Source organism: Cinclus cinclus, chromosome 19 (assembly GCF_963662255.1).
Source record: "Cinclus cinclus chromosome 19, bCinCin1.1, whole genome shotgun sequence".
NCBI classification, from domain to species: domain Eukaryota; kingdom Metazoa; phylum Chordata; class Aves; order Passeriformes; family Cinclidae; genus Cinclus; species Cinclus cinclus.
The window spans coordinates 4,239,752-4,267,029 of NC_085064.1; the positions used below are offsets into that span (position 1 = coordinate 4,239,752).

General features: G+C 39.9%; 1 protein-coding gene across 1 annotated transcript in view; it reads left to right on the forward strand.

The window, feature by feature from the left end:
- The window catches only part of AK8 (adenylate kinase 8), a 72,133-nt gene that overhangs the window by 15,571 nt on the left and 29,284 nt on the right, over positions 1 to 27,278 (forward strand). Inside the window, exons 5-10 of the mRNA XM_062505422.1 lie at positions 3,474 to 3,542; positions 9,262 to 9,343; positions 10,893 to 10,964; positions 11,558 to 11,758; positions 14,439 to 14,570; positions 16,748 to 16,837. Of these exons, the coding sequence (XP_062361406.1) occupies positions 3,474 to 3,542; positions 9,262 to 9,343; positions 10,893 to 10,964; positions 11,558 to 11,758; positions 14,439 to 14,570; positions 16,748 to 16,837 (646 nt within the window). The remainder of the gene's footprint in view (positions 1 to 3,473; positions 3,543 to 9,261; positions 9,344 to 10,892; positions 10,965 to 11,557; positions 11,759 to 14,438; positions 14,571 to 16,747; positions 16,838 to 27,278) is intronic.

Below are 27,278 nucleotides of genomic sequence, written 5' to 3' on the forward strand. Positions count from 1 at the left end.
CCTGGATCTGGGCAAATGCTGCAAAAAGCTCTGCAAATGTTTGTTCACATATTTTACCAACTTATCTTTAGCCAAGCTTTCATCTCTTTTGTGTTCACCCATTAAAGCATTTGGGTTTTCCTGGCACAGGAAACCATGGAAGACATATTTAAAAGCCATGATTACTCTCTGAAGCTTCATTTTTCAAGTTGGACAAGCAATCATTCACCCACACATACCTGGCCACTTACTAATGAGCACAGCCCAGGTAGTGAATTTTAAATATTGAGTGTTCAAAGCAAAAATGTGATCGTTCTGCATGTAAAAATACTCCAAAAAAGTCAAGTATTTTTGAATATTCAGTAAATTGAAGAACCACAAGCTACCAATAAATATTCCATGAACAGAAAAAGAGGCTACATTTTTGGATAAATCATTGCAAATTATTCCCTCATCTCTAGTTATTATAATGTTAATAGGAAGCATCTTCAGGTTTTCCTATAGTGAAGTCTAATGATGAGCTATTGCATGTTTCACTTTTCCTGTTAACTGGATAAAATAAGAAGTTGAAACAACTGTGGTAATTGTGGGTTTGTGGGATAGGTGTGCTCTTAATGCTACACTAAATTGCAGTTAAGGTGTTTGCATAATACTTAATAACTTAAAACTGCTCCAGAGTTGTGTCACATCCCTGTGCTTTTTAAAAAGAAATAAAAGAAAAAAAAAATCCAAGGCAACCTTAACTATGCATGGTCAACATTCCAATCTATTTCAGGGTAGGCCACTCTGAATGAGCAAAAAGAAACTCTTCCAGTTTTGTGTGTCCAAAAAAGACCAGCCTTTCATGTGTATTTATCTGAACAAACTAAATCTAAACATTCATGATACTCAGGATCCTAAACGTGTTTGCTGTTCTCTCCAAGGTGCCAATTCAGAGAAACCAGAATTTTTAAACTGCAGCTGTTTTCAGAGCAAATTTATCCAAAATTTCCAAGAAAAATATCTACTAAAAAAAACTCCCGTACAAAATAAATGCATAAATAAATAAATAAGTGGGAATTTTATGAAAGGGGAATTAAAATATAACTCTGAGTAGACCAGGCACAGAAATTGAAGTATGTTGTTCTTGAAATAACATGGAATATTTAAAATTAATCACGAGTGGGTAAATTTTTTCAACAAATATGGAAAGAGTGATTAAACCAGCATGGATAGAAAAGTCTGAACATGACCAAAATCCCACAGCAGTGTTTCCTTTGCCTGCACTGAGTGTTGGGACAGCTCTGTGGGTAAGGTGTGGTTTTGCTCTTATCAAATGTGTGTCACTGTCCATGACTGCAGTTTTCTGGGAAATGCAATCCTACCTCCCAGGCTCACAATATATTTATGTGTTTATGAGAGATAAATTATAAACGGGCTACCTGATGCATACCAGGTATCCTGATTTCCAGTGGAATAATCAGGCATTCTGCAAGCAACCTATTGAAAATGATTTTGTAGGCCACTACTCAGTGGGAGGAAAAGTGCCCAGGAAATGAGACTGGAATTGAGCCACAGAGAGCAGAAGGAGCTAAAACACCGAAATACCCGAATGTGTGTCCTTGATGGTTTTTGTACAACAAGCCCCACTCCAAAGACAGGAGTAAGAATACCACTGCACGGGGAGAAACGAGGATAAATTTGGTTTAAATTGGTTTGGCAAGGCTTAGCAGAGCAGTCTGCAGCCTGTTCTGACATGACACATGAAAGGAGCAGCCAGGTCCTGGCTGTCCCTGCGAGCAGCGTGGTGTCCCTTTGGAAGGTGACAGGCTCTGGCAGCAAGGGGCTGCAGGAGGCTCTGACAAAGCACCCTCGGGACCTGCTGGCTCTCAACAAACACTGCAATTTCCTTCCCTCCTTCCCTGCTACCTGCTTGAGTGTTGTCTCATGCATGGCTGATGTGAGGAGAGGCACTGAGAGCTGGGGACAAAAGAGAGAAACAAAAGCAAACCCTGCCTGCTGCCTGGGCTCTTCTGGGTGCTCTGGAGCACTTTCTCCAGCCTCCTTCAAAGTGAGACCATTTCCAGCACTCCTTGTGAAATTGTTTCATCATCTAATGAAGAAGATTTTATGAAATCTTCCCGCATCATCAGCCACATTTTTTCATTGTATGAATTGACGTTCAAAGGAGTTGCTCCAAAGAATATTTTTTTTGCGGGTGTCATGAGTCTCAGGATCAGTTGATCAGTAATGTAATTAGTTGTCTTATTAAAAGACAATTGCCTAATTATTAAAAAATAGTGGAAATTAGATTGGAAAAATATGTAGATTGGAAAAATATGTAGATTGGAAAAATATGTTGAAAGGTTATCTTGAGTACAGAGAAGCATCTGATTCCTGCCCTATCCAAGCCTATGGAAATACTCATTTTCAGGTTGATACCCTTCAGACTGGTTAGGAAAAAGACATGAGAACACACAATATATGGAGCTATAGATTCAAGCTCACATTTTTAACTGAGAGATATTTAAATTGGGAGATAGAATCTGATTTCAGGTCGTTGTTTTTTTTTTTCTGAGTATTCATTTTACCACTAATAACAGAATAAATAAGGCATTTAGTGAAACGATTAATGGCTGTTGTGAGCTGCATGGACAGAAGCTTAGACTTTGAGTTAAACTGTCTAACACAGAGTTTAACCAAATTCAGCATAGAATGAAAGCCTAAATTAACAAGATAGCGAAGCAAATTCATACTAGAAGGAAATGAGAGTATTGCTGATTTCTTGTCAGGAAATCAAATGCAGTGGAAGAAATATTGAGGGGTGCTAATGTGTATAGGAACTTTGTTCTTCTGTCACATAGCAAATACCTTTTTACAAAACATCTCTAGAGATGAACAAAGTAGCAGTCACAGAACTAAACAGCACTTTGAAAATATTGGCAGATGCAATATAAACTATAAAATCTATTTGAAATAAACCTTTTGGATGATGAGAGTTACTTGAAGCTATGAAACAAACCTCCTGGAAATCAGACTCTTTGTGCTGTTTTCTCAGCCTCTGAGGTTCTGTTTGTGTCACTGAGAGCTGGCAGGTCCCTGGTGCTGAGCCCTCTGTCACACAGAGCAGCCGAGGGTCAGATCCTTGTGGTTAAAAGGATGCTTTGTGGATGTGATGTTCTTCTGGATCCCCTTGCAGGTCTGATGTCCGGTGTGTGTGTCAGTGTGCAGAACTTGGCACTGCTTCCATGCCAGTGTGCAAAACCCTCATGGATATTCATGCTCTGTGCTCAGTTTCCCTTTAACACTGATTTTTGTGCCCTTATTAACTCTTTGTCATTAGCTCATGTTAATGACCCGGGACTCGAAGGGAATTATTTATTTCTTTATTTCCAAGAAGACATCTCACTTCACCTTTAACCACAACGTGCCTGCGTGGTAAAATTCCTTTTGAACTCAATTGTGAATATTCAGCCTTTTTTTTTTTTCCTTTTCTTTTTTTTCCCTTTCTTTAGAAAATTCCCAACGCGCTTTGGGCCAATCTGATCCAGGAACGTCTGTCAAACGTGGACTGCATCAAACAAGTAAGAATTGCTCCTCAGAGGGCTGGTGGATAAGCACTTACACAACTCGTGCCTGGTACTTAGCATTCCAAGTCCTGAGCAGAGCAGGGAATGGGGGCAAATCATCGGGGCTCCCGAGCCAGTTGCTTTCTTGAACATCAGCAGAGGGAGTTTGGAGCTTTATTAACAGGATAAAGGGGAGGATGAGAGTATGCATATGCTAATCTTCCAGCACAGAGATGATCAAAGGCTGAACAAGCAGAGCTTTGTTGATTGCCTGAGGCAACTGGCAGAGATAGAGTGGACAAAACAGATAAACAGAAAATAGATAGAAATCAATATAGTTAAGGTTTTGGCTCTTCTTGAGGAAAGGGGAAGAAAAGAGTCTCAGTGTTACTAATTTCAATTTTATTTCTTTCTCGTTGTGTCTCTTTTTTCTTCCTGTGTTAAGAAACACTGCACTTGAATATATTGTCTTCTGGGTAATAATTGATATGTTCACTCTTAGCTTACACAAAGAGGCAACTGAATTAGTTTAGTTTTGTTCAAATCTGTGGGATCCCATGTTTCTTGCTCCATGTTTCATCATCTGGGAGACTGAAACAATGATTTTTTTTGATCCTTAGAAAGAAAAAGTAAAGGGATTTGCAGAAATCCTAAATTGTATCAACTTTTCTTCAGAAAATACTGTGGATCTTACTCTATAATTGACCTATTAATGTTGAATTTGCAAAGTGGAATTAAACTTTTGTATTGCTGTTCACTGTGCTCGAATTATATGGATCTGTCTGGTTTTCCTTGAAGGTCTTTTTAGCTGAGCTATTGTACTTCATTTTAACTCATTATAGCTACTTAGCACTCCAGGTTATATATGTGGTAGCACTTAATATATTTCTTTAATCTGTAATAAATCCACACAGGACCTTCAGGAGAACCTGTTTAAAACCACACGTGGTATACTGCCTTGTTCATTTTTGTGGTATTTTTAGTTCTTGTATAACAAGAGCTCTAAAACCTCTCAAAAATGCTTATTTTTTTTCACATAAGTCTCTTTCCCTGATTAAAAGAACATATGTTTTCAGCAGCTACTTTTCCCAGTGTTTGTTAAAGTGAGTTTTACTGTCAGTGTACCAACAAAATCCATCGCTCTCCACAGGCTGCATCCATCTCATTTTCCATCTTTTTTTTTTCCTTGTGCTTTCTATAATTGTTGGCATGGCTTTAGTTCTCCTGTCAGTAATGAGGGAAGGATCTCTCAGTGAGTTATTTTAAGGATTAGGTCATGTATGAGTAAGGTGACAAGGTGGTTAAAATACCAACAGCTGCACAGAGTCCTGCCTGCATTTTATGTTCCTGTTGTTATCACCAGCAGCTCTGAATCAGTGCTGGGTTCCTTACAGAACCAGGGGGAAAAATGCTTTATGAAACTTCCCTGACATTCAGCAAGAATGGAGTGGATGTTATCAACCTAGCTGAGGTTTCAGCTGGTTCTAGAAAAACACATGATTTATTTTTCAAAGGTGTGATGGTTATTAAAAATCTTTACCTTAATAGGTAGACACACTCAAATTGACCACAAATTATTTTCTCTTTTGAAAGGGGATCTGTGTATTTTAAGTGTCATATTTTCTGTGTATAACTCAGAATTAATGCTGAAGGGTTTTTACATCACTGACCAGATTTATGCCATTTCTTTCAAAACATGAGTCAGCATGTTTTCACTGAAAATGTTCATAGATTAGGAGCAGCATGTTGGACCACAGTACCACCAGCTGTTTGTTTTATTTCTCCTTGTGGTGTCATTGGCTTGGCATTAATTGTACAGCTTTCATCCCACTGACAGTAGGAATTCAGGATTTTTTGTGCCGTTGTTTTGACACTCAGAGGTTTATAGATGTCACTGGCATTCTCTAAGGAGAACATTTTTATTGATCAACAGCTCTGCTGAGGCCCTGTGTTATGTGTTCTTCTAACACAAACGTAGTCAGGGCTGTGAGGGATCAGGTGGGGAGGTCTTGCAGCACACACAGGAAACTTATTGCAAACATTATGTTCGAGCCTGGCACTTGTGAGGCTGCTGCAGAGAATTTTCATCTTGCAGGGTTAGCAGAGCTTGGCTGCTGGGGTTGTGGAGGGAATTAATAGAGCTGGAGAAAGCCAGTGGAGAGAGACTGCTCAGGATGTGTTTGAGAGAGAGCTGAGCCACCTTCCTTAGGATCTTTAGAAACTAAGCTTAGGCCAGTGATTCACACAATCAGTGGCAGAATGACCTGAGATTGGTATTTTTTTGTGGCTGCCCTTGCAAGGGAAGGCAAAGAGAGCAATGGCTCTGTTTGGTTTTACCTAGATTGGTTCTGTTTGGTTTTATACCTTGGTAGCTGAAGATCATCAGGTTTTCTCTGTGAAACTCCATGCAAAGAAAACGATGGTACAAAGATTTATCCAGGGAGAGAATCTGTTCATTCACCACATTTTCTGTTTTCTGAGAAGAATGGAACTTGTTTCAAAACATCTTTGCACCTTACTCCACTGACAGAACTAATGTGGTGCATAAGAGGTTCTTTTCTAATAGGAAATTTGGCAAGGTTTGAGGTTTTTCCATCATCCATACTGCTCATGTTGATGGACTGCAAGAGCTGGGTTGTCAGTATTTCTACTGCACTTCTCAGTCTGCCATGCTCCAAAAATCTCCAGAATTTTAGATCCATACTGGCAAAGTTATTACTGATATTATTTTTATGTTATTTTCTGACCCCTTTCATTATTTGGGAGTGAAAAACCATGTAATACTTATTCACAACCACTGAATAATAATGTGGAAAAACTGATGTGATTACTTGTTTTCCTAAAAACAGCTGTATTCATGACATTTATGCTTCTAGCTTAGATTTCTTTTTTTCTGATATGCCACATAATTCAGCATTATTTCTTTCTGCTGTTTCTTTTTCTTTATTCAAAAGCAGTGTCAATAGTGTCAATTTTGGATTTGGTAATTAAAAAAAAAAAAGGAGGATGTATAGGTCAAATAACAGGAAGGAACTTGAATACCCAAGTCATTATTATTGTGATAGGAAGTATGAGTTTGTAGGCTTGGTATCATAGCCAGTAAAGTGGGGAGATTTACATTTGGGAATGACCTTGAGCATTTCCTTTTCTCCAGATTCCTGAAGTGTCTGGAGAAGAAAGTGATGGCTTTGAAAGTCCTTCCTTGGTGCTTATTTTTCAGCATAGCCTGGGTCTCAGGAGCAGCTCACCTAGCATTAAGAAAGCAGCAGAATCTCTGTTCCCAGGGTTCATGTGGGAAAGGAGGGAGGTTCCAGCTGGAAGAGAGGGAGCAGTGACCACAGCACGCAGGCACCATGGAATTTCTCACTTCTAGCCTTTGTTCCACCCTTGGTGTGATAAGGTGCAATCCACGCCTGGATAGAAGGTTACTGTCATCAAGAACCAAAAATAGATGACTTCTTAAAGAAACAAATTTACCGTGTGAAGTTACTAATTACACTTTAATGACAGTCAGGAGGGCAAAAAAAAAAAAAAAAAAAAGACCAGTGTTTGCATAAAGCATAATAGGCATATTTTAAGTCAGGTCTTGCTCTGCTGTGTCTTGCTTCCTCTTGCTCCGTTCCCAAGCCACACTCTCTTTTCGCTCTTTTTTTTTTTTCCCACCCCCCCCCTTTTCTTTTTTTTTTTTTTTTTTTTTTTATTTTATCTGTGACATCTGCTTGGAGCTTGTCCCTCCTGTGATAGCACACTACTTGCAGCTGTTCAGACCTCCAGCTCCGAGCTGTGCATGGGGTGCCCTGAGCATACGGCCTTTTTGATGTGTGATAAAACAGAACCGAGCCACTGGGGGTATGGAGAGGGAATGCAGCAGAATATCAATAAACCTGTTCTGAACAAAGCTGCAGCTCTGTGCTGGAATAGACATTTCACTGAAGTGTCAAGTAGATGGATAATATATTCTAATTAGGGACTGACTGATGCCCTGCAACTCAGAGACCTTTGGAAATCAGCTCCAAAATGCTCACTGTTTTTGTACTCTGTGTTGGTTTTGCATTTGTTTAATTTTCTGCAGGAAGCTATTTAATGAGCTTTGTTTTCCTAAATAGTCAAAACTTTTCGCTATAAAATTGCTTATTTCCTGTTTTAAGGACCTTTGAAATTGGTATGTAAACCTCTTGAAGTTTGCTGTGGATTGTTAAAAGTATGGACTATGGAATGTTACAATATTGTGTTTACTGCCTGTTGCACATTATGTGATTTGAGCCGTAAGCAGTAGTGACTTCAGGTTTTGTGGGGTCCTTTTGGGGCTATTTTTCATTTGTTTTGATATAATTTCCAAAAAGGTTGTGCTCAGAGTAGAGAAAACAAGCCAAATTTGTAGTGTGTGTAAATATGCATCAATTTTATTTGCCTCAGACCTCAGATACCATTTCTTCCTAGAAGATTGGGCCTACATATATATAGTACACAGTATATTCCAAACTAGAGCTGAAGTTCCTGGCACAGCACTACAAACATTGTGCAGCTTTGCCTTCTGCAAGTCCCAAGGGATAAATTGATTTCCCGGCACCTGCGTGACCTCAGCCAGTGGTTCATTCTAATTTGGCAGAGCAAACACTGGGAGTGGCAAAAATGGCTTGCAGTTACTTGAATCTCATATTTTCTACATCTGTCAGCAGGATGACATATTCCTGAAACCAGGCTAATTAAAGAATTTTAAATAGTCTGCTCTATTTTCTTGTGTAATTGGAATGGCCCATTCCCTCCCATAGAAGTCTTGGAGATAGATTTCCCTGAAATACTTGGAGAACCTTTGGACCCCACACTGACAGAGCACCAGATTTATATGGGAGATGATAATGATTGCCAGCTAATGCAATATTAAAATATCTCCTTTATTTCAGCACGAAGATGGCTCCCAGATTTACTGCAGTATCACAAAGTTATTTCGGGGGGGGGTGGGCTATAACAGCAAGGACTTGTGTGCTCAGGCAACTAACAGATAAATTAGGGAGAGTTCAGAAGACTCAGGCTTGAGCCTGGGAAGTGGATTAGATTTCAAATACTGCATCAGACAAAAACTGAGTGAGGCTGCAGCTCTCCGCCGGTATTTCACAGATCTGTAAATGTTTTTTTAAAGATGCTCAATCCAACACTTAGCTGGCTATAACAAGGACTTAAGGGAGCAAAAGGCTCTTTTTTCTTTTTTCTTTCTTTTGCTCTGTTGCTTCATTAGCTCTGGGAATGCTGGTTCCATTACTGTGAGTTTTCCTGTATAATTTAAGAAAATAATGAAAGCATGCATATTTTCCTCAGTATTCTTGGCATTAAATCTGTCTTTAGATTTGTTTAGCTCCTTTTTTTTTATATATATATATACACAGTGTGGGCTGGTATCCTTTTGAATATTTCAAAACTGTAGAAATTGTTTTGGGTTGTTTTTATTCGAGAAGAAGTTGGTTTGTTTTTATTTTTAAGATTGAAACATAAAAAAAATACCATTGCTACAATGCATAAGTTCTCATTGCTGTGTGGCAGTGGAATCAGTGTATGCATTTCACAAAAATATCAGTGTTCCACATTTGCTTTCCTCTCTCACAAGCATCCATGAGAAATACTGTGCTGTGGAGGGATCAGAATGAGGTAATTTTTGTGTAAATTGCACTGAGACTTAAATTTTTGGGTTTTTTTTCTCTTCCAGGATCAATAACTGTTTCATGTTTTTGTTCAATAGGGATGGATTTTGGAAGGCTTCCCTGAAAATCAGGAACAGGCATGGATGCTGCAATCATCTGGCATTTTTCCTAGGCATGTTGGTAAGCAGGACGAGCTTTGTGTGTCATTGCATCCAGGAGGAAAGACTAGAAGGGTTTGTCCCAAAAAAATCCTCAATAAATTCAATACCAATTGAACAAAGTCACCAGACAGCAGCATATTTCAGTAGGGTTGGAAGCCCGAGGTAACCTGGGAGACTTTAAGCCCAGTCTTTCACACCCTTTTCTCCTTCCATGTCAGAGCTCTGTAAATTCCAGACCCTGCACCAAGTGGTTTTGATCAGCTACAAGTGGCTTTGCTCCTGACTTCCATCTCTAAAAATCAGCTTTTATCCTCAGACTAAACCAGTTCCTCATGTGATAAACACAAATTTATGCTTCTGTTGAATTAGGGAGTATAAATTTCACCAAGTGAAGTGGAAACACAATGATTTTAAGCTTGACCTCTCAGAGTAGGGTGGATTCTGGCTGGTTAGAATATTTTAGAATATTTTACTATGGGTAGAATATTTTACTGGCAAAGAGCTGCCAGACAAGGTCTTGATAGCTGCCTTTACCATTCAGGAGAAGCCACTTGTCCCAAACTGTAGTTACAGGACCTACTTAGAATATAAAAAAAATTACTGCAATTGTATGGAATGCAGTGTGAAATGATAAATGCAGAGTGTGCCAGTGCACAGTGAACAGAATTTATCCAACTTGATCAATTGTCACTTTGGATTTGATTTGGATGATATTCAGCTGTTAATGAAGAACTCAGAATCACTGCAGTAGAGTTAGGCAAAAATGTTTAATGTCTAGTACTTGCATGTATTTTTAATATACCTAATAACATCTGAAGTTGAGTTTTGCTCACAATTATATCTGTGCCACCAAGACCTGAATGAGAATCTTAAAGCTCAGTCTGTCTAGTTAATCAAAAAGAAGATTGAGAGGAGATGAAATTTACGGTGTGTGAGTACCTTAATAGGGAGAAAAGTGCCTGAAAAAGCCATGTAATACAGAGAAGAAAGTCAGAAAAAGAACTTGTTTGAAACCTGTAATCAAATGCACTGAAAATAGTAATTAAATTACAGTGTTTAACTGCAAGGATGATTAGCCAAAAGCAGCCCAGGGAACTGGCAGGTTCTTCCTCTTTTGATGCTTTCTAATCAAGTTTGAACACTCTTCTGTGAGATTATAAAGAAAATCAGTTTCACTGGTCTCACCACCAGAGTACCTGGGTGAAAAGTAATGGTTTGTGGTGTAGAAGAGACTCAGTCTCAAGCGCTCAGGTGGAACTTGTCTGAGGCTCCAGAGACAATTTTTTATTGCTGGTGGTGATGTTTTTTGGATAATGGGGACAGTTAGTGCCCATGGGTACTGGATTCATGGATATTTTATCCCACTGTATTGTCTAGTAGGTGAAGCAAAATTCTGATTAAAAGTGAAGTAAAATATTTGCAGGGAGAATGCTGGGAAATGAGAATGAGACAAATGAACTCAAGATAAATTCAGTCACCTTTAATATTAGGATACATCTGAACAGTTACAGGGAATAAAGAAAATAATTAACTTTTTTTTTTCTTATTTTTTCCTTTTTGTTGCCTAGTTATGCTCTATGCCCCAGACACTGTGCTGATTGAGAGGAGTGGTGGGAAGAGGCTTGATCCCATCACACAAGGTGCAGTATGTTTATTCCTGACCTCCACTGCAGACTGCAGTGTTGCTTGGTCTCAGAAATTCTGTAGTACTACTGATGGGGTTAAAATTTAAATAGGATCCTTTTAAAAACTAGTAGGAATTTATGATTATAAATTTCAGCTGTTTGGAAATGGTATTTGTTGATATTGCATTATTTTCAGTTCTAATGAAATACAGGGAAATAAAAAGCTCAGTATTGAGCACGCAAACAGTGGACTATGACAGTACAGAATATTTAAAGGTTAGATCTGTCTATATGAGTTTATAATTTTGCTGTGCATCTCTGCTAGGTTGTGCTTTGTTTCTGAGGTGCAGAGATGCTTTTAGGGTAAATAAAATAATTTCCATTAGGTTAAATAAAAGCATTTCTATTAAATAAAATAAACTGTCAGATAGACTCAGCTTTGTGTTGTCTGCTGAGTTTTATCATCGATCATCCGTCACAAAATAAAATCCTGATATTGCTCAATAAAAAAATCAGGCTGGATGTTTTGAGGAGTGGAATTAGGAGGGATATTCTTAACTAGAGACCTGTTAATTCATGCTCTTAGTTCCTAACCGTGTTCCCTGTAGAGGTTTTCCACACAACCTTTGACTGGCCAAGTGACCCCCTGGTGCAGGAGAGGTTGGTGAAACCAGAAGATCTCTCTGAGCAGGAGGTGTCCAAGAAGATGCTGGAATATCACAGAAACTTCCCAGAGATTTTCCACATCTACAAGAAAGTTCTGAAATCCATCAGTGCAGACCAGCCCTCCGTGGATATTCTCTCACAGGGTAAATATGTGCTTTGTGGCAAGTTGGGAAAGTCCTGTTTGAGGGGTAGTTCCTGGCTGTTAGAGTCAGTTTGTAGGATTGGGCAACACAGATGGCTCCCAGCTGAGTTGTGCTCTCTCTAGAACAGCATTTGGGCTGTTCCTGGTAATTATTTTACTGGATTATGTGCAGATAACTGGAAATTCTTAGCTCACAGTCCTACTAAGGAAGAGCTGACTCAGTAGAGCAAATGCCACCATCATTTCTTGGAGTGTCTCTTTTAAAAGGGGGCCCTGTGGCTCAGTTGTTCACCTCCCAAAGGGCCAGTACCTTCCAAAGTCTGAGAACAGCAAGGAGGAGCAGTTCAAAGCTGGGAACATTTCATTGTCTAAAAGCTGTTTGTGCTGGCAGCTTTCCTGTTCAACAATTCTTGTTTGCCTTTGCTTGACTGTAATGCAATCTGACTTTTAATGTTGATCCTTCTAGAAGAGAATAAGGAAACTGCCAGAAAGACCAATTGATGATGTACTTTGTAGCTGCCAGTCTGCAGATGATCTCTTATATCTCAGTAATTTTGCATCTCAAAAAGGTCTTTTTTTTTAATAACAAGTGCTGCACTTTTAAGATAAACAAGTAGGAAGTTTATATTCTGAATTTACACATTAATTACCTCTAAATTACTTAATTAAATTTAAAAGTTCATATCATCATTCATAAAGAATTCATGCCTTGAATTGTAAATAAATGTGAGTGTCTGAATATTAATTATTATTAATTAATAATGTAGTGAGATAAATTGAAAACTGGAATGAAAAAATCCTCTCTAGATCTTTTTTTCTGCAGTGCATCAAGCAGCCAGATTTTTTTAAAAGAATAATTAGATGTGGAGACTGTCTAGGGGATCATTACTCCTAATTAACTTGGTTATTTACTGCAAATTAAGCATCATTTGTAAGCAGGGTGCTTTGCCTGTAATGTTTGTGCTTTTCAATACACTGGGTTGTGGAAAATGTTCAGAATAACTGGAGCACTGCTTGAGTAGCTGATGCTCAGGGTTTAGGAAGCCATGCAGCAAACACTGTTTTCTGGTAGGATTTTCCAGATTTTTTTGTTGAGATTTTTATTGCCCCAGATAGAGTTTCTCATAAATATGAGCAATGCTATGGGTTGTTTCACAGAATTATAACATTTTGTAAACTTGAATGCAGCTGCTGCTGCCCTAATGTGGGATGTGACACCCAATTCAGTTGGGCAGTGCAGGATTCCAGCCCTGCAGGAGGAGATGGATACAATCCCCTGTGGTTGCAGTTTTAGTTTCTCAATACTTTAGGGCTCCTATGTAGAAACTGGAGTTTGCTGGAGGTGCTTCTTTATTAGAAAAGATTTTCTAATCCTACCAAAGCATCTGAGGGAGGGTTCTCTGAAAAAAATTGTTGGTACAGAGCAATGTGTTGACAATGGCACTTAAAATCCTGATCCTCAGGATGTTCCCCACCAATCCTTTTGTGCTTTATTAATACAGCTTGTGTCTCATACAGTCATGTTTAAGCTTGTCCTATTCCTTAGCCTAAAATACTTCTTTCATTACAAAAACTCTATAGAGAGTGTTTTATTGGAACTGAAGATCTCAGATAAACTGATAGAGGCTGCAGCTCATCTGGGCTCACCTTTGGTTGTATCCACTGCAGTCCCAGAGGAATCAGAGCCCGTGCAGATGTGTCCTTGCTGCTTTGGTCATGGCCAACCATGGCAGGTGGGATCAGTGCCAGAAAGTTTAGCCTTGGCATTTGTCTGATCCCTGGAAAACTTGCATGGCTTGAGCTGCTCCCTTCTCTGGTATTCTCAGCCATCAAATGCTGTCCAAATACAATCCAAATTTGTGACATCTTTTGGCTTCCTGGTGATGTCTCAGGTTCTCTTTTGGGATTTTAACAAAGTCCAGGTCTCTATAATGTGGCAGCACTGACCATGCTTCACATGTCCCATGGTCTTTCCCAAACCTGCATGTTGGCCTGGCAGTGCTATTTCCTGCTTGAAGCAAAATTTAGGAGGATGATGTCCAGAAAATGAGTGGAATCAGGCAGAGAAGCTCAAATATTCTTTACAAGTTACACAAAAAGGATGGGTAAAAGAATAAAACATCCAGACTCAGTTCTGTGTTGTCAAGGCTGAGCAGTGTCACGACACACTGTGCTACAAGTCTGTAATATTGTAATTAGGAGTCTTAATCACACACAGCTGGATAAATGTCATTAATTTAACATCCCAAGTTTTTACACTTAAATATTTGTTCAGAAACTGCAGAAAGTATTAAATGTAATTACAGTCCTCTATAATCTGCATGGTAAAATTGTAGCTATCAAGCAAAAATTACTTCTGCTAAAAACAACATGGTAAGAGAGCAATTATTAATTGAATCTGCTCTTTAAAATGGTTTGACAGGCACTGATGAAAGAAAGAGGAATGTAATGATATAGAGATTTCTAAAATGCCTCTCAGAGTAAATTGCTGACAGGACAGTTTTATCAGCGTCCTGATTTTGGGTGCAGAGTCTGGTTGTTTCAGTAATAAAATAAACCATGATCAACATGACAACGCTTGTTATTTTTTTAAAAAAAGAGAGTAGTTAATCAGTGTTTATTTTTTTTTTTCTAAGAAAGGGGTTTAAACCTGTATTTTTTGCCTTTCTCCCCTGCTCTAGTTCTTGCCTTTGTCCAGAGCAGGCACCGATCTGCTGCCCCCTTTACACCCCGGATTCTTTTTTTTGGCCCCCCAGGCAGTGGGAAGAGCCTGCAGGCAGAACTAATAGCTCAGAAATACCATGTTGTCAACAGTAAGTTCTCAGTAAATATGCACTTTGCTCAATTCCCCCTTTCTCTCTTTTTGATCGTTTATCTTTTGCTGTGTGTCTTTCTTACTTGCTTATAAAATATCTCTTTTTGTCCATTACTGTGGATGTCAAATTTTTGAGGGAAGTGAAAAGTATTTGAATGAAGAAATATATGTGCTGTGACAAACCAGCTCTAAGGTTGTTTAAGTCATCATTTTATCATTTTTTATACCTGTTACATCTGTATTTTTCTATTGTTAGACCCCTGTAGTACTCTGAATTCTTCTGTGGATCAGTGGATCATGAGTAATGTCTGCAGATTCAGCTGTCTGACCAAAATTGGGGCACTTTTAAAATAGAATTCACTCTGAACTTTAGTGAAGGCTCAGGCTCTGCACATCTCAAGTAATGTGTGAGAAAATGAAGGGATTTGTTGAAAGTGCATCATCCTTCTTTTGTAAAGGAACTCCAAAAAATTCTGCATGAGACTTGTTCATGATTAGAATTTAAATGTTAAAAAGTTCTGTTTATGAAAGTGCAGCTTGGTGATAGGATCAGTGCAATATTTTCCATGTTCTTTAGTGTCTTCTAACAGTGGAGTAGCCATAAATTATTTTAAACAAATGTAGCTGTAAAATTTGCTGATTAGTCAAAGTTAAACAAAAGTTAAGCAAAAAGGCAGGTTTGATAGAATATTTCTGCTGTCAGTTGTTGTGCCATTGCTGGATTTTAAAGTATCAATGTGAAAAACTAAATATTTGTAGATTTATTCAACGCTGTATTTTTATTAATTGTGTAATTGGTTTAAAGGGAAAAAAGCATGCTTGAATGTATTAAAATTATTTTGTTCTTGTTATTTTGAATTTTTTTTCCGACATTTTTTCTAAAACTGCAGGTTTCATAGTGTTCCATCTAGGTCAAAATTTGCATTTTTTTTTAAGCAACTATAATATGAGAGAATTGCAGCTCTTTTTATTAAAAATCATTACCAGCACTTTACCCATATGTTGAATTTTATTTTGAGTATTCTGTAATCCAAATATTAGAAGGATTAAGTGTTTAATACTAATATTCAGCATACACTTTATTTCTATTAGGCCACTGGGCTTGAAGCACAGGCTCATAAATTTAAATCTGTGTTTAAATAGTCTCATGAATTGGATTGAATTTAGGTGTCTACTTATTATGTGTCTTTATTTGGGGTCTGTGCACTGAGTTTCTGCTCTATTTATTATAAATATGAATTTGCTTCTCCAGGACAGCTGGTGGCTGTTCAAATTGTCACTTAAACATTGAACTTTATCAGCTTTGTCCCAGGAACACTGCTGGGGGGGCTCTCACTCCTGTTGGCCTGGCAGTGTGATTAACAGCAATAAACTGATTAAAAGGCTCCATCTTCTCCCATCAAAGTCAGTGCCTGTTGGTGCTGTTGATTCCTGGAAGAAAGGAATCAATTTGGGATTATTAATTGAATAATCTCCCAGGGGGACCTATAGCTAATATTTACCAAATTAGAGTTGTAACCAGGATTTCTGCTGTTGTGAAATGTCTTGGTTCCTTCTCTCTAAACTCCCTCACCTGGGGCAGCCAGTGCTGTCCAAGCCCAAAATGGGAATATTTCATGTACAGCTGTCCTGGCTCAAGCCTGAAATCTGCATTTGCTGGTGTTCTGTGTGTTTGAAATCAATGATAATATTGCATTAGCACAGGTTTTTAAATGTAGTCCTGACACAATCATTAAATGATCCAGGGAGGCCCTTCCTGAGCTGAGCATTATGCTGCACCTCCAGCAGTGTGGTTCAGATGCTGTTCAGCAGCTGGAGCTTTATTCAGTAATTACAAGTTTATAAAATGTGAAAGCCACTAGCAATCCCTTGAGTTGTTATTTCAGAAATATATTTGATTAATATCATTCTCTCCATTTTTAATATGCTCTTTGCCAAATATATTCTTTTTTTTTTTTTTTCATTCCATATCCTCAGTCTTGCTTTTCATTCTGCTTGGCCAAAAAAAAGAAAACAAAACCCTAACAACAAACTCAAAAAACATACAACTTTTATTTTATTCAGTGACCTTATTCCAGTATGCAGCTTCTAGGTTGTTTTTTTTTTTTTCTTTTCTTTGTTGCCTCCTTTTTAAAATTTAACCTTGTGTCTTTTTTTGTTCTTCCTTCCTGTTAGTTTGCTGTGGGCAACTGCTAAAGGAAGCTGTTGCAGACAACACAAAACTTGGAGAACTCGTTAAGCCTTACATTGACAATGGATGCCCAGGTAGGGCACGTTGTTGTCTCATTACACTGTAGTTACAAATTTGTAGCAAAAACCAAATTGTGAGTGAATTTTTGTTGGTCAGATTCTAATCAGAGTAGCCTGAAAGTCGATTAATTGCATTTATTCCATAGGATTTGTGGCACTCCATAACAGGGGTTAGGTTTCTAAGGGTTCTTTATATCCTCAAAGCAAATATTCACTGTTTCCTTGTGCACATTCTGAAATCTGAATTCCTTGTTTTAATCTCCAAATCAAAATGAGAATTCTGATATCAGTTCAAACTGTTTTTAAAGCACACTATTGTGTCAAACTGCTTTCAAAGCACAATAATATTGTGTTTCATTTTATATTTGGATGTTGACTTTTAGAATACTACCATAGTTTATTTTCATGTAAATATTTTAAACACAAATGCTCTTTGTGCTTCATTTCTATCACCATTTTTGGTTGTGGGAGGGCTGCCATGACAAATGTTGAGTATGCTTTGCTTCTGGAAGGTTCTGCAGGGATTGCAGATAAATCATAAATACTGGAAGCTCCTGAGGGCAGCAGCTTAAACCTGTCTGCCTGTTACAGTTGTCCTGCTGTCTGTGTGCAATGGGTATTAGAAATGAGAGAAAATCTGTAATTAAGAGGAGAAGTCGTGTTGCAGGAGGGTGGAAGAATGTTTATTTTGCCAAATTGCAATGGCCTGGAAGAGGAACTTTCAATGCTGTTTCTGGAAACAGCCCAGATGGTTTCCAGTGGTACAAACACAAGGAGACAATTCTGCTGAAGATGGGGAAATCTCAGTTAAGTTTCAGTATTAATGGAATTTTGAGCAAAGCCCCCCTGAGCAAAGAGAAATCTTCATTGTCCTTTATTTTTAGCAAAGAATTGTGTTTGGTAAGGTGAAAAGCTTGAAAATCTCCTTTGTTTTTTGCACAGTAGCTGAATTCTGAGGCTGAATGACACAGTTCTGAAGCAAGAACCTTTAAAATTAACTTAGGTTCTCTTGATACCAGACCCAGAGATGCAGGACTTTCCAAAAGATCTTCACAAGCCTGCAGCTTTGGGGGTGCCATCCCTCTGTCAAGTACTTTATCAAGACCCAGGGTGATGGATTTTAACTCTGAACTTCAGTGACTGGATTGCATTTATTCCTAATGTAGTCACCCAGCTCAGTGCATTCATGGCAGCATTCACTGCTGTGGGAGCCATGGGAATGGAAAGCAGGAATCCCTGCAGCCTGGAAGAGAGAAGTTGGGTCCTCTGGAACAGGCACAGAGATCTAGGAGAGGATTTTCTGAGTCAGAGATACCCAGAATGGGCATTTAACTCGAAGGGAAGAGATCTCAGAGTGTGCTGCACAGTGGATCCGAGGTCTCCAGGTGTGGGAATAATTCCTTCCTGTGGGACTGCTTCACCTGAATGTGGCTGGTTTTGAGTGCAGTTTAACTCACACATGGAGATCCTTTTTAGCTCTGGGCCTGTCTTTCATGGCATCCATTAATTTCAGAATCTTATGTGCTTACTGTAATCTCACTGTCTGCTCGTCTCTGTGGAGAGGAGGATTGTAAATACCTCATTCTCTAAATTTCAGTTATGGCTGAGATGGGAGTTTGGATGATCTGTTTATTCAAAGATAGCTCCTTTAAGAGCTTCCTTTACTAAAATGTTCTTTGTGTGTTTTATAAACTTCATCTTAACCATTAAAGTTCCTTAAAGGAGATGCATTCCCAGTAGAGTAAAATAATTGCACAGATCATAATTTTTAACCAGTCCTAAAAATATGCACATCCTCAGTCCAAGGGATCTGCTTTCATTTCAGGAAAATGAAATTGAAGTTGTAATTCCTTTCTTCCTCTAAATTAGAAATTATTTCAGATTTAGATTAATTTTTCAATACAGCATGCACAGATAAAGCTGTACAACACTTCTGAATGTTAATGGGGATCATAACTATATTTCTGTGCATTATGCTGAAAATTCTCCCTTAGATTTGCTGGTATGCACATACATATATTTTATTTGGTGGGACACAGCACAAAATTAAGGGCTGAATAAAGATAAATATCATCCAGCAAAACCAGAAATAATAAGTTCTGTCATTTTGCTAATCCTCCTCTCCCAGGAATAACAAAGAATGAATTTACATTAGTAAACACTAACAAGAATTCATTACTGCCCTCACAAGAGGCTTGGAGAAAATGGAATAACACAGGGTAGTGAAGAGGAAAGGTGGGCAAAGAATCTTTGCATCTTTGCTCTCTTGTTGCAGCCCAGGTTAAAACAGGGGAGAGATTCTCCTGCTATGATTGACTACAGACAGCTTCCAGAAAATCTCACTTGCAAAGACTCAGTGAGGCCAATAGCAGACAGTGTTGTAAGTGGAAAAGCAATTAGAACTTCAACCTTTTCATTACATTTCTGGTTGTAAGGAGGCTTGGCTCTTCCTGGGGGTGGGGAATCATGCAAGTGACTTTGGCACAGAGCAGTGGAACCAAAGGCACACCAGGAAAAATGTTGTTCTCAAATCATTACTTGTCAAAACGAAAGCAGTGCCATAAAATCTTGAGGACATGCCTCATATATTCTTAAAATGCTCTCCCAGGGGACTGATCTCAGTGTGTTTCCCTTCTTGTGGACACCACTGATTTCATACAATTAGTCATTTAGGATGTGCCAACAGGGCTTGTTGTGGTGCTGTAACAAGGCTCAAACCCCAGCCTGTTCAAAGCTGATTCATTATTGAGTTATTGAGGCTGCCCACTGCCTCTTCTGCTCCAGTTCTGCTTGGCTAACCCAGATCTCTTCATGGCTTTAGGACTCATCAGCATTCTTTGTGCTGTTTTTCCTGTACTGCTGCTTCATGTATGCACCATGTATTTCAGGAACTACCCAGACAATTCTGTTAGTCCCCCCCAAAAGGCAACCCAATATTCCCATTTTCTGTATTTTCTAGTGTTTGCTGTCTCATAAAGACCTCCTTTTTATCACAATCCTCAATTTTGTATATGGTGATTTATTTGACCTAATGAAGGCAGCATAGATATTTTTGAGCCCATTATTTTTTTAATTCCCAGGACATTATAGTCTACAATAGGTGCACACTAGATATTGGAAAATGCATTTTTGGTGATAAGTTCAGTAACCTGACAGCTTTCTGCCTGTCATGAACGTAGAGTTGTGCATTGGACAACCAGTCTGCAAGTGCAGACTGTTCCTTTAGGATGTTGTGGTTTCACTGAGTACTGGGTAGTTATTATTAACTGTACTCTGGGCAGAAAATTACCAACATTGGACTCCAAGACCAATCTTCTGGTCACTAACTACAGTTAGATTAACTCTTGGTCAATAATGCTAAATTCAGCACACACCATTTGCTTGGACAGCCTGGGAAGAAATGGAGTAAGAAGTGAGTGCAGTGGCCAGAACCCTCCCACAGGCAGCAAGACAAGTCCCATAAATTAATTGATTTGGTTTGATTCCTTCTGAAATGTTCTGAGGAGGCAGTTCCATAGAGACTTGGCCCTCCCCTGGACAGATGATGTTTGTGTAGAAAGGTCTTTCTTAGACCTCACAGACCTAAAGGAGGCCTTTAAACAGAATTCCTGTCCTCAGGTTGCTCCAATTCTTTCCAGCCTGCTGGACATGTCTCACTGAAAGCATGGGCAAACATTTAATTAAAAGTTCCATCTGCATGATCTTTGTTCACCATCTTAAGGATGTCTGTGAGAATTTGATACCCTGGGAGAACAAAAAAACTTGCAGAAAGCATTTTTTATTTCCCCACCTAAATGTCCCTGGTGTTTGTCCCTTGGGGTGTTTGTATTGTATTAATGAAAGACAAGCAGAAGCATTCTGTGGGCATCACAAAAATAGGGAAGGACATCAATCAGTTGAAATCTGTTATTCTGTCCAATTTCTGTGGTGAAATTGCATGGAGTGATCACTGCTAATTAATATATCTGTTTGTGAGACTGTAATAAGTAGAGCCAAGAGAAGTGAGATGACAGGAAAGCAGCATGAAGAAAAAATCCAAAGCACTCCCAAACCAGTAAGATTCTGCTTTTCAGCTGGGAGAGCTGCTATTAGTTTGGGTAACTGGGTTTCTTTCCCAGCAAAATGAAGATTCAGGAGGTAAGAGAACTGATTCATGGAACACAGATAACATTGCACTGTTTGCAGCCTGTTAGAGTTGAACACACACAGTCTGTGTTGTCTTTTTCCTCTTCCTTTTTCTATTTTAAGTTGTTGTATCTGAAGTTGTCCCCAGTGGCAGTCTGCACGTAGGGGGTAAAATCTGGAATTCCCTAATTTCTCCTGTTTCCTAATGAAAACTATTACTTGTACAAATACAGATTTCCCCTTATTTTAAATTGCAGTTGTTTTAAAGGGGTGCTTTTTGGTGTAGCCTCTGAAAGTTGGGGTCCCCTGGTGATTGTGATCACAGTCTCACTGAAAACACTTTGCTCAGTTCGGGGAGGGTTTTTTTTTTTTGTTGGGTTTTTTTGTTTGTTTGTTTTGTTTTTGTTTTTGTTTTTTACATCAAATTAATATTCTCATCACTGAGCATGAAACACAGATTTGACAATAGAGCAGCTCCTCTTTGTTAAAAACTCGCCGAGAGTTTCAGAGTTGAAAGGCTGAGTAAATCTTGATATCTGAGGGGGTAAGCTCAGTGTTATTTCTTGTTTTTAAGAGTGCTGTACTGGCGAGCTGCAAGCTGTCTGAACATTGCAGAGACCCTTTGGGAGCTCCATTGGTTTTCAGCAAGCCTTTGCATGCAGTGTGTTTGTACTGGCTGAAGACAGCGCATGGCTCTCTAAATAATTTACAAGTTGATTAATAGACTCACATGGGTATAATTAGAAGAGGGAGAGACAGCAGCTACAGTAACGGGTACAGTGCTTGGGGGAACTAGAGACTTTATTTTTTTTAAAGAAACTTTCTAGGGTGCTGGGCGTTTGAAGATAAGTTGGGAAGAGCTCAGTGCCTCTTCTCTTTTGAAGTGGAAATAGGACAGTTTGAATCCGTCGAGTTTAATTTTTCACAAGCTTTAGGGGCCCTGCAGTGCAACTCCCTTTTTATTATTGAAAAAAACTCTCCATTTTTCTTTCATTTTTCACACACATGCACACACACACACACACAGACACAGTCCAAACAGGAGCTAATAAACAAATCGATTTCCTACTTTATTTAAGTTAGTTTTACAGCAATTCTATAGCTCCCCTAAATGTGCATCTTGTTCATAAATAAACTGTGTAAAGTTACAGAGATATTTATGAATACACCACAATTTAATTTATGCATTTTTAAGAAACCTTCACCTCTGTTTGACAATGCTTTTGAAGTAGCTCCGTTTTTCAAGTCAAACTTTTGACTTTTCCTCTGGGACTGCTACAAAGGTTTTTTTATGGAAAATAGGTAGCAGTCTTTTTTCCTACTAGGAGAAAATTGGTGGTCAAGAGAACATAATAATTTTTTTTTTATTTTCTATTTTAGGTGGCCATATTTTTATATGAGATGCAAGGTTGTAGAACAAAGTCTTAGATGCAGACATATATGCACTAGGTTGTAATTTTCTTCCCTGAGTTTTACTTTTTCATGTGTTGAATCACTGCAAGGTGATAAATCAGGATTCCTTTTTCCTTTATTTGAAAATCTAGTATATGTTTTTCTTTATTCCATAATCCAGATTGGTGTATGTGTCTGGCACATACTCAGAGCTGGAGTGAACCTTGCTCACTCCAGATATTTTAAGTATTAAATTACTATTAAACTAAATTACTATTAACTATTAAAAGATATTTTTAAGGGCCACCACAAAGCAACCAAAAAATCCACCCTAAAATGCCAACCTTTGAAGCCAGACCAGGTAAAATAAATGTGATTTGATTAAAGACAGGAGTGCAGTTGTTTTCTGGAGCAATGGTGATAATCACTCCATTCATGGATATGGTGCTGCCTATGGAAAAAGGTTTTGCAGTGATATTCACCATTCCTGCTGTTGCTGGAGGATCAATATTCCAATATTTGTGCCACAAGCCCTCATGGATTTGAGTGAAGATGTGGCCCTTGGCCATGTGGGGCCTCGTGGTTGTCAGGGGCTTTTAAACAGCGAAGTACAATATAAATGTGAAGTATTAATCTTTTATATCCATATTGATCTTCACTGCTGACAATCATTCTTTAAAATTTAGGGAACTGGGGGCTCCTTTCCTTTCCTTGCAGCACTGTCTCCTCATCAAAGGGCTGCTCACTTCAATTCTGTGTGGTTTTGAGTTTGGGATGGAGATATCATAGGAGTTTTTATACAAAAAAGACAAGGGAAAGCACATTGCATGTTGCCAGCATCCCCCCACCTTTTTTCTTCTTTTTTTTTTTTTTTGGCTCTTTTTCACGGGGTGTAACACAAACAGAACCAGGCTGCTGTATCAAACTGTCTTAATGACAAGGAAAACATTGAACAGATTTTGTGCATCCTTTTATATTTTCAAATGTCCCTTTAATGTGGCTGGGAGGTGTCAGGAGAAGGGGAGACACAGGACTGGGCAGGATCCATCCCACTCTTGGGGTCTGGAGCACATTCTGGCACCAGGGATCCCTCCCTGGCAGGGATGAGGAGCCTCTTTAGGAGCATTCTCCCTTCTCATCCCATAGGAAGCAGTATTTGGTGTATTTATCAGACCAATTTATTCTTTTTTTTTTTAATATTATCTCTGACAAGAAGGGTTTCTAGGTGAAATTCTGCACTGTGTTCTTCAGCAGAGCTAAACTTTTAGAAATTAGGAGGAAATAGGAACTTGGTGATAGAAATGATGAGTCCAATGGGTTTGAAGTGTAGTTGTTCTCTCTGTCTGACTGTAGCGCCTCTGTGGAAACCAAAGCAGTAAAAGGAAATACAAATATACATTTTGTTACTGGTTTTAGAAACTTTCAGAGTTAGACACATCTCTGTGAGGTAGTTCAGAGCAGCTTTTGTCTCCCAGGCAGGTAAACTGAGGCAGAAAAGCTCTTCCAGCTCGAGGCCTGCCACCCTCAGGGAGCGTGGATGGGAACCCAGGTGTGCAGATGCTGACCTTGGAGCCAGCCCTGCATCATCCTGGGACTCCCTGGGAGCCAGGGCCATTGGGAAAATCCATGGAAAACTCCACAGAGGCCGTTTTTAGTGGGGAAAAAAGCTTTTGGTTTGCATGCTGGAGACTCAGTCTGGACTGAATTTCCTTTGCTGCTAACAAGTGAAGTGGTGTAAGGGGCTGGAATTTCATCACTAAGTGTGATCAGATGCAGATTCCTGAATCTCTGGCTTGATACCTGTGAGGAAACATTTCTGAAGGTCTTAATTTATCCTGTATCACATGATTTATGGTTATATATGATCGATAATGTGGGATTGTACCTGCTTTAGAAATAGTATCATTTCCTATTTTATAGCTAATTCCTATTTTAAATGACCAAAACCCTAAAAACCAAAAATAAAACCAAGGAAAGACTGGTTCTAATACATAGGAACAAGCAAAAATATTTTTAAAGATGAAAATCAAATATTTCATCGCATTATTTGTTTTGCTGTATTAAAAGAATTAGTCCGATTCTTACAGAAGTGTGAAACGAGCGAGCGGGGACGGGATTTCTGTAGGAATGATCCCTTGGATGGATCCCTGCCCGCCTTGCGTTCGCGGCGGTGCCGGTGTTTGCTGTCCCTTCTTCAAACCCCATAAAATCGGAGACGCTTTCCGTGTTTCCAAAGCTGTCGGGGCTCCGGGAGGCCTCAGCAGCGTCCGGATCCGGGCGCGTTTTCCCCCAAATTCCCAATTCCCGACATTTCGGCGGCGGCGCGGCCGCTGCTGCCCGCGGGGCGGGGACCGGCTGCACTGCCCGCCGTGACCGCGGGGTGGCGACAGAGAACAGCCAAAGGCGGCCGGCAGCGCGGGGCCCAGAGCTGGGATAAACACGGGATAAACCCGGGATAAACCTGGGATAAACACGGGATAAACACGGGATAAACACGGGACAAAGCTGGCATAAACACGGGATAAACCCGGGACAAAGCTGGGATAAACACGGGATAAACCCGGGATAAACACGGGATAAACACGGGACAAAGCTGGCATAAACACGGGATAAACCCGGGACAAAGCTGGGATAAACACGGGATAAACCTGGGATAAACACGGGATAAACACGGGACAAAGCTGGCATAAACACGGGACAAAGCTGGAATAAACACGGGATAAACCCGGGACAAAACTGGGATAAACACGGGATAAACACGGGGCAAAGCTGGGATAAACCTGGGATAAACCCGTGACAGAACTGGGATAAACACGGGATAAACCCGGGACAAAACTGGGATGAACACGGGATAAACACGGGACAAAGCTGGGATAAACCCGTGACAAAACTGGGATAAACACGGGACAAAGCTGGGATAAACACGGGACAAATCTGGGATAAACACGGGACAAAGCTGGGATAAACCCGGGATAAACCTGAGATAAACACGGGACAAAGCTGGGATAAACCCGGGATAAACCTGAGATAAACACGGGACAAAGCTGGGATAAACACGGCACAAAGCTGGGATAAAGCTGCGATAAACACGGGTCTGATACCCCGGGACAGCCCGGGACAACCCCGGTACCGCGGGGCTGAGACCCCCCGGGACAATAGCGGGGCGCTCCGGAACTGCAGGGCTGGAACCCCCCGGGTGAAGCCCAGGACCCCCCGGGATCCTGCGGGACCCCGCCGGCTGTGCGGGGCCGGAGCCCCCCGGAGGGACCGATCCCCTTCTCCCGACTGCAGCCAGGCAAACCCCGGTGCTTTCCTCCCGGTGCCGCTGCAGCGCGCTCGGCCGGGTGTTTATTTACGCTCCGGGTGTTTATTTACGCTCCGGGTGTTTATTTATGGTCCTGGTGTTTGTTTGTGGTCCGGGTGTTTATTTGTGGTCCCCGAGCCGCTGCCCATCCTCACCCCCCCCCCCCCCCGGCGGCTCGGAGGATTAGCCTAAATTATCGATCAGCCCACGCTATGGTAAATCAGTGCTAAATCATTCTCAAACACATTAAAAACCAATTTATACAATTTCAATCGATACCATCTCTGAGGACTTCAACGTGGGCAAGAAAACAGAGTAGAAAAAGCCAATTACTCATTGTGAATCATCCAGAGTTTCTAGAGCAATAAAATAAGGAAATCTCATGCTTTGCTAAATTTGGGCTTTCCTGGACAATTCAGGAAAAGTAGCCTTTGGCAGTAGCTTCTACTCAGGACAAGATGTTGACTCTCAGCTACTGGGATCAAGCCTCAGGCATCTGAATTAGCTGTGAAAGTCTTCAGACATTGCTAAACAAATATATCTACAGGCAGGATAAAACATAGGTGGACAGTAATGTCGAAAGGATCTTTTAGAGCATAAAGCTCTGACAGAATTTGTATCTGTAAATGCATTTATGCTGTACTTAGATTCAAGATTATATATGTTGGGAGAAGTGAGTTGATACCCTTCAAAGGTCTGTTTTAAAGGGAAATATATGGAGGAAGTATCAAGTTAAATGTGATAATTGTATAGCTTGAAGTACTGATAGCATTGAAGTTATTGGAGAATAGTGCCCTGTAATCTCTCAAGTGGTGTTTTTCCCTTTCAGACTGTGCCTTTAATGTTCATTTACTTTTTTCTGGAGCAGATGGTGTGATTTTGTAACTGATTGCCTGATCCTGGTTCCTGTTAGTCCTGCAGATCCATGGATTGGGGAAGAGCTAATAGGCCACACTCCTGTGAGCTCCATGAGGATGTACTTCTCATGAGAAGTACTGATACCTGTGAAACCTTTGAAACTCTGAGAAGTAAATTTATTTTTTGAATATTCTGCTGGAAGGTGCTGATTCACAGCCCTGGAGGTGGAAAATCTCTGGGTGTCCATGCAGCAGTTCCAGCACAAGCAGCAGCACTGTAAGCCTTGTCCCCTGCCTGATCAAACCCCTGAAGTGATTAAATCACTTCTTAGATCCACAGCTGCCAACTCAGAGGCATAGTCTTGATCATTAACGTGGTGAAACAGGCTGAGAGATAAAGGAGACACGGGAGTGGGGTTGGTGTAGGCACAGACCAATTACATTTCCAGCTGGAGCTGGTTGTGGCCTCACTGTGCTGCTGTTCCATGCCTGGGATCTGTGATCCTGGTCCACAGCTGTGTCTGATGCTCTCAGGAATCACTGCAGCTCAGTGGCTCTGCAGCTTTACTTCTGATTGGTGAATTTGACTCCTGTGCCTTGATTTCTCTCCCTGATAGAGACGTGCTCCCACCTTACCTAGTCTGGTATCTCTTTGCAGCAGCACACTGTAATTTTTACAAGAAGCTTACCTTTGGACTGCTCCATTGATAAAGTGAAATCTCCCTCGAGTCTCATCCCCTCAACTTTCAGAGTTGGAAACTCACACAAGCTTATGTTG